General features: G+C 53.4%; 1 protein-coding gene across 1 annotated transcript; it reads right to left on the bottom strand.

The window, feature by feature from the left end:
* Positions 1–3,366: 3,366 nt before the first annotated feature.
* Positions 3,367–5,334, bottom strand: GSX2 (GS homeobox 2). The gene is made up of 3 exons (XM_006757840.2): positions 5,251–5,334; positions 4,962–5,055; positions 3,367–4,287 (listed from the first exon to the last, which is right to left on the bottom strand). Exons 1-3 carry the CDS (start codon positions 5,332–5,334, stop codon positions 3,947–3,949), a joined length of 519 nt encoding a protein of 172 aa, XP_006757903.1. The 3' UTR covers positions 3,367–3,946.
* Between the last annotated feature and the right edge of the window lie 1,114 nt (positions 5,335–6,448).

The following is a 6,448-nucleotide window of genomic DNA, read 5'->3' on the forward strand; positions in this document are numbered from 1 at the left end:
ATTGATTTTTTTACAGAGAGGAAGGGAGAGGGACAGAGAGCCAGAAACAACGATGAGAGAGAAACATCGATCAGCCGCCTCCTGCACACTCCCCACACGCCCGCAACCAAGGTACATGCCCTTGACCAGAATCGAACCCAGGACCCTTCAGTCCGCAGGCCAACGCTCTATCCACTGAGCCAAACTGGTCAGGGCAATTCTTCTCTTTATATAACCTGACTACCGCCAATGAAGTTATTTTTCTCTCACATACACATATACATATGCACACATACACTCACACAACCATGTACATGCATGTACATACACCTATACACACAGACCCTGTTGCTCTCTGTGACCTCTGTTAGCTAGAGCAATCACCTTTCTGGCAATTCCCTGACCACAGTCAGGGTGGACCAAACAAACTAGATCTCTAGTCCAGATCAGATTTAAAAAGGTAGAATTGGTGGGGAGTGGGAATGAGGGGAGGAGGAAGGAAGCCAGAAATCAAAGACTTGACATCCCAAGTTTCTCTTTTTCCTAAAATATTCTTAGATGTCCTTGGAGGAATGAGGTGGGTGGGAACTAAGCTGTGATGACCACGTCAGAATAAGGGGAGAGGGTCTATCTTCACCAGTGTCTCTGTCACCTGGGCCCACGGGCACCCTAGGACGGGCTGCTGGGTGAAACCAGGAAGCCTTGCTGAGTGGGGTTGGCTTTGGGTGTGTGTTGGTCACTGAGTGGGTGGGTGAAGGGGAAATGTCTCTGCTCCTCCTGTTTTCTCTGAATGTCTAGACTGGCTCAGCACACAAGGGCAGGACGTCATCCTTCCTGCTCTCCATCCCTGACCCTCCAACTCCTTTCCTGTTTAAAGCTAAAGGACTTGTTCTCCGGGAGGCGGACTCAACCACACTAATGGCTCCTGCTGCTCACTTCTTCTCTCTTAGTGGAGCAAGGTCCTGCTTTCTCATTCTCATTCTCTTTCTCTCTTTCCATTATGTATCTCTAGGCCCCTGAAATACAGGGGCCCAGTCCTGTTTCTCAAGAGGGGGCAGTGAAAACTGGCATCTAGTGCTTTTCAGGTAGCAAAGTTGTCCAGGTGACCCCACATTTCTTAAACAGTCTTTAATAAACCTGGAGACGCTTCCCTGGCCGTGTTTCATATCAAGATTGGTTAGCGGAGCATCTGTGTGTCTGAGTGTTCGCCTAAGTATTCTTAACCTGAGGAGAAACTGTAGGCCTTTAAAAGCAGACAGATTTCCAACGCCTTATTCTGATTTGCAAACAACTGATTAGGGGGCGGATGGAAAATCCACGCTAGTGTACAAGGAGACCTCAGGCTTCGCTCTGAACGTGATCAGAAGGTCGGTTGGCACGGAATGTCCTAGGACAAATAGGATACCCCACCCCCACCCCAACCCTCACCCCCAAACCCTGGGGAACCTTTCTTTGGAGAACGTCCAATGACTAGATAGGTATCTTTGCCTGTATCTCTTTGCTTCTGGTGAGGATTCATTGTTTACTCTCTCTTTCCTGAGTAATTTCCCCGAAGACAGGAGGGAGAGGGACTGAGACCAGGCAAGCAGCTCAAACCCAGTCCAGGAGGGCTGGTGCCCCATCGCCTTGGCAGCGGCGGAGCTGGCAGCATCGGGCGTGGTCAGTGGGTGGCTGTGCGTTCAGGGAGAAGGGCCTGGCGTCAGGCGAGGACTTGGGGAGGGCCAGGCCCGAGCGCAGGGACAGAGGGGGCCGGCCAAGTGTAGATGGGAGGAGGCAGTGTCTGCCCACCGCCCAGGCGAGTCTTAGTGTGGGACAGGAGGGCAGAAAGTGGCAGCAGGGGCTCTGTATCCGGAGCAGGAACTTTCCTTAAAGGCGCCGTTTTTGCTCCTCGACAGTCACTTCTTCCCACCCGCGTACTGGGGCCCGGAGAGGCCTGTCTAGTGGGAAGGAGGGAGACGGGATCTAGAGAGAAGGCAGCGGGCCGGCGCCCTCTCCCCTTCGCCGTGGGCAGGGCGAGGGGCCGGAGGCTGCGTTTGAGAGAGACCTAGAGGCTGCGCCTCCCTGACCCCGGGGCGAGCTGGTTGCCCATGACCGCTGTGGAGGGCCAGGTTAAGTCGCTGCACAAAGCGGCGCCCGCTCCGTGTTCAGTTTGGCACCGTGAGGCCTGTCGTCCCTCTGGCCCCTCTGGGCCAGTGCCCGAATTGGAATTGATGGAGAGGCCTGGAGTATCTGAAAGGGGTTTTTTCTCTCTCCCATGGGGAGGAGAAGGAAGGGAAGGAGAGAGGGAGAGACTCTGAAGGGAAAACCTGTATCACATCCTCCCTCCCTTCTCCTCCTTCCCAAATTAGCTTCCTGACCCCTAGTTTTAGAGCCCCAAGCCCACCTGGTGAGGTGTGGGTGATGACAGACCTAAAGTAATTCAAACCTAGAGGTCTGTATGTCTGTAAAAATTTCCTGTGGTTTGACCTCTTAGGTGGAATCTTTACAGAAACTAATCAGAAATAACACCCACGGGTGTTCGTGAGCGTTAGCTTGCACAAAATGACTCCCTGGTTTCCCTGCGCCCAGCTCCGTTTCTCTTTCAGATGCCAGGACCTGGCAGCGCCAGGCTGCTGCCGAGGGTTCAGCCAGTCTCCTCCAGGACAGGCTTGCAGAATTAACTCCGCAAAGTGATGGGGAGAGAGGGACTAGAAAGGAGACAATTCAGGTTAAAGTTAGGGAGACCAGAAAAGAGCCACATAAAAACGAGAGTCCAGAGGCACATTTGAGCTCGTTTAGAAAAGTGAGAGTGTAACTTTTGTCTTCTTGGCATTGGTGAGAACCGCTAATTTCTTAGCTAGAGGAACAACTAGGAATGGCCATGTTTCTAGTCACGGCATTCTTTGTAAGTTTCCATGTGTGCTTACAACCTGCTTTGACCGATCGTGCTCTTCCTAAAACTATTGCAACTATTCAAATGTCTTCACATAATTCTGATTTTAGTATAAAGAGAGACGAGGGAAAAGGGAAAAAGGGGGCTGCCACAGAAAAGAAATACCAGGTAAGGAATTTTCACCTTTTCTAACTAAATAAATTAAAAGGTTTGCCTGTCATTAATGTCAGCATCACTCTAAATGGAGTGACTTGTCCTGTCCACTGGGAGGAGGCCAGCTATTTTGAGGATGGGGAGGACTTCCGGGTAGGTGGCATCAGGACTGAAGGTGTCTCCTTCGCAGAAATTTCTGTTACACAGAAATCCTAGAGCGCCCCAACCTCCCTCAACCAAGTGCCCCACGGTACCAGTTTTAATCAACACTTCCATCTGAATTCACAAACACTTTTTTCCCAGTTCCTGGGGAGAGGGAGACAGGGGAAGAGGGTGAGAGCAAACACCATGAATGCAAAATCTTGATTTTGTTTCATTTATTTAAATAAATATAAATATAATCTTATATAAAACTATTCACATAAAAAGGAACTTCCAACACTTGGATTTTAAACTCTCCCCAGGCAAGTTTTCAGAAAGCAAGGCCTACAGGTTTTACTTTTCTAAATTATTTGCATATCAATACTTTTATTAAAAAAAACAAACAAAAGGAAATCGTCAGGAAACCCGGTGTTCTTATCAGGTTCTGAAAGACAGTAGGGGAGGGAAAATGACAAGCGCTTTAAAAACAAAACCCAGACGGTGCTAAACTTAAGCCAATGATGTTTTTTTTTTATCTGTTATATGACAAGACTGAGTTGAATCTAGGTTATTTACATTTAAACAAAATCTATTCGCATTCTCGAGAGTGGAACCTAAGCAAACAGGCCAAGGAGTAGACGCGAAGGATGGGCCGGCTGGTACGCCCTGGGAACACTCAGCTCCGTGCTTCTGCGGACGGGACCACGGAGCGGGCGCGTATTTGACCCCTGGGTGCCTGCCGCATTGGCTTTGTGGGGACTCCCGGGAGCGGGTGCTGAGAGGGAGGCGGCCCTCCCTCCCTCACAACGGGGAAATCTCCTTGTCCTCGGTGGCCGAGGCCGGCGACAGGGAGTCCTCGTCCTCGGAGCGCGCGTAGTGCGCTTGGCTGCCGACGCACTTGCAGCCCGCGTGACTGTTCCTCTGCGTGCCCTTCCCTTCCTTCTTATGCTTTACCCGGCGGTTCTGGAACCAGATCTTCACCTGCTTCTCCGACAGGTTCAGGTACGTGGCGATTTCGATCCTCCGGAGTCGAGACAGATACATGTTGGAAGAGAATTCCCGCTCCAGCTCCAGGAGCTGCGTGCTAGTGAACGCCGTCCTCATCCTCTTGCCATTGGGTACCTGGCTGACGTCCGAGCCCCCTGCACGCGGGCCAAGGAAGGGCAGAGAGGTCATTCTCGAGAGACGCGCTCCCACCCCACCCCCAGCCCCGTGCCATCCCTTGGACAAGATGCCTCTCAAGGACCCCTTCTTGAGCTCAACCAAATAGCTGTATCCATCCCTCACCCTTCCCTCGTCCTATCACGTCGTTACTTAGTCTGGAAGGACAGAGATGCCCAAAGCGCGGAAAGGCCTTGGTGTGTGGGAACGTAAAGCCCAAGGATTAAAGGGGGGCTGGGGCTGGCATTGTCAGATCATCTCCTTTCTGGCCTAGCGGAGAGGTAGAGGCGACCCAGCTTAGCCCAAAGTCTGGAAACGCTTTAGCCAACCCCACGCCGAGTGCCACACTGAAGTTCAAACACACCCACCCCAAACCTCAGCCAGTTGCTCAGCCCTCAAGTTCGATGTCCCTGAGGCCCCCATATTACGAAACACTTGGGGACCAGGGACCAGGAATGAAGCGCACCAGACTCCTTGGAGAGTCTGGGAAGCCAACTTCCACCTTCGTGGAACTTCTTGGGACCTCTTCCCAGTTACACCGAAAGCCCCTCCTCCCTCCGCCCCCCAAGCTCCCACTCCCTCTACAGCAGGCGAAAAGTTGGTTCCCGAGAGCCCAGAAGGCGCGGCGCGCAGGTGCCCCAAGACCCCGCCCTACCCATGGTGAGGCAGTGGAATCTCCGCGGGTCCGCCACGTTGTAGGTGGTGGCGGCGCAGACAGGTGCGTGGTGCTGCGTGTGCCCCAAAAAAACCTCTCATCCCAAGTTAATTTAGCTCTGGTAGTGAGCATTTGATAAGTAATTCGTTGTCATTTTCAAGCTCCCTTTTGATTATTGCTATTGGATAAACTCTGAACTATCAAGGATGAGAATTTGAAATAAGGTATTTTATATTAAGCACATTGTTTTCAAGATTTCAACCCAGCAATCCCCCTCTTTGGCATTTACCCAAGAGTGCGGCTCGGGCAGCGAGGGCGCGGGTCGCGAGGAGTCCTTGATGATGAGCGAGTCGACATAGAAGGAGCGCGACATGTCGGGAGGGGTGGGTGGCTGGAGGGCCAGGCAGGCTGTGGCGCCCCCTCCCCTCTCCTGTTCGGAGCTCTGCCCGGGGCGCAGAGCCGGTGCAGCCAGTCAAGCCCTTGGGGATGCGGAGGTGTCGGCGTCTGGGCTGCGAACAAAGGGGTCCCTGGAGAGGGCTGGTCCTGAGGTCCCCCGCCCAGCGCCCCGGCTCCGGGATTTTATAGCCCCCACCCCGGCACGTGATGCAGTTGAGTACCGCTCGGCTCAGGCTCCTCGGCTGCTCCCCACCCTCGGGATAGGCTGCCCGAGTCACACACAACAGAAGCGGCGAGGAGGGGCGGGCGCGCGGCAGGGAATAACTCGGAGGAGGGGGATGGGGGGAGACTTTGCAAAATGTAGGTTTTGTTAATTTCGCGGGGAGGCCGGCCTCCTCCCCCTCTTTCTCCACGCTTTCCCGAGAAATCAGAGCTGAATCCTCCATCCCACCCCTTCTCCATCCTGGGCCCCAGCCCAACTCCTCTGCTCCCGGCCGCAGGGCGCACCAGGTGGAGACTTTGAAGCCTTTTTAATAGGGATGCCCAGTGCTCCCTGCTCCTCTGTGCCAACCGTGACGAAGGCGCGGTAAAGTGTGAGGCCTGCAGCTTGGAGCAGGACTGTGCAGGCAAAGACTGGCAGCAGCCCAGTCCGGAGCACAGCTTAGGCCATGGGCACACATTCGGGCGCACGCGGAGTCCCCCAGCTTTTGGCCTTGGCCAAGGTCATTCATGTGGGTAGTTCAGGAGGGATCCCGGGAGTAACAGTCAGGCCTCCCAGCTAAGAAGCTGACGGGCTTTTCATGCTGATTTCGAGAAGCTCTAAAATGCCTTTGCACTTGGGGCTACTCAGATCAATGACCCTTCTTTGTGTCCCTTTCTAATGGGCGGCTCCCCCTTTGGCAAAGAGAGATGTTGAAGCGTCACTCTGTTCTTTCTCCAAATGGTTCCACCACTTACCAACTAAATCCAAGGACTTTGGAGAGAGGACCTAAGCCCCAGCCCTCTTTGCTCTGGGTCCTCCCTCCTGCATCTTCGCATTTACAGATCTTGGGCAGCTGGCAGACTATCTGGGAAGCACTGTCCCCTCTGCA

The sequence above is a fragment of the Myotis davidii genome, unplaced genomic scaffold, assembly GCF_000327345.1.
Source record: "Myotis davidii unplaced genomic scaffold, ASM32734v1 scaffold173, whole genome shotgun sequence".
In the NCBI taxonomy this organism is placed as follows: Eukaryota; Metazoa; Chordata; class Mammalia; order Chiroptera; family Vespertilionidae; genus Myotis; species Myotis davidii.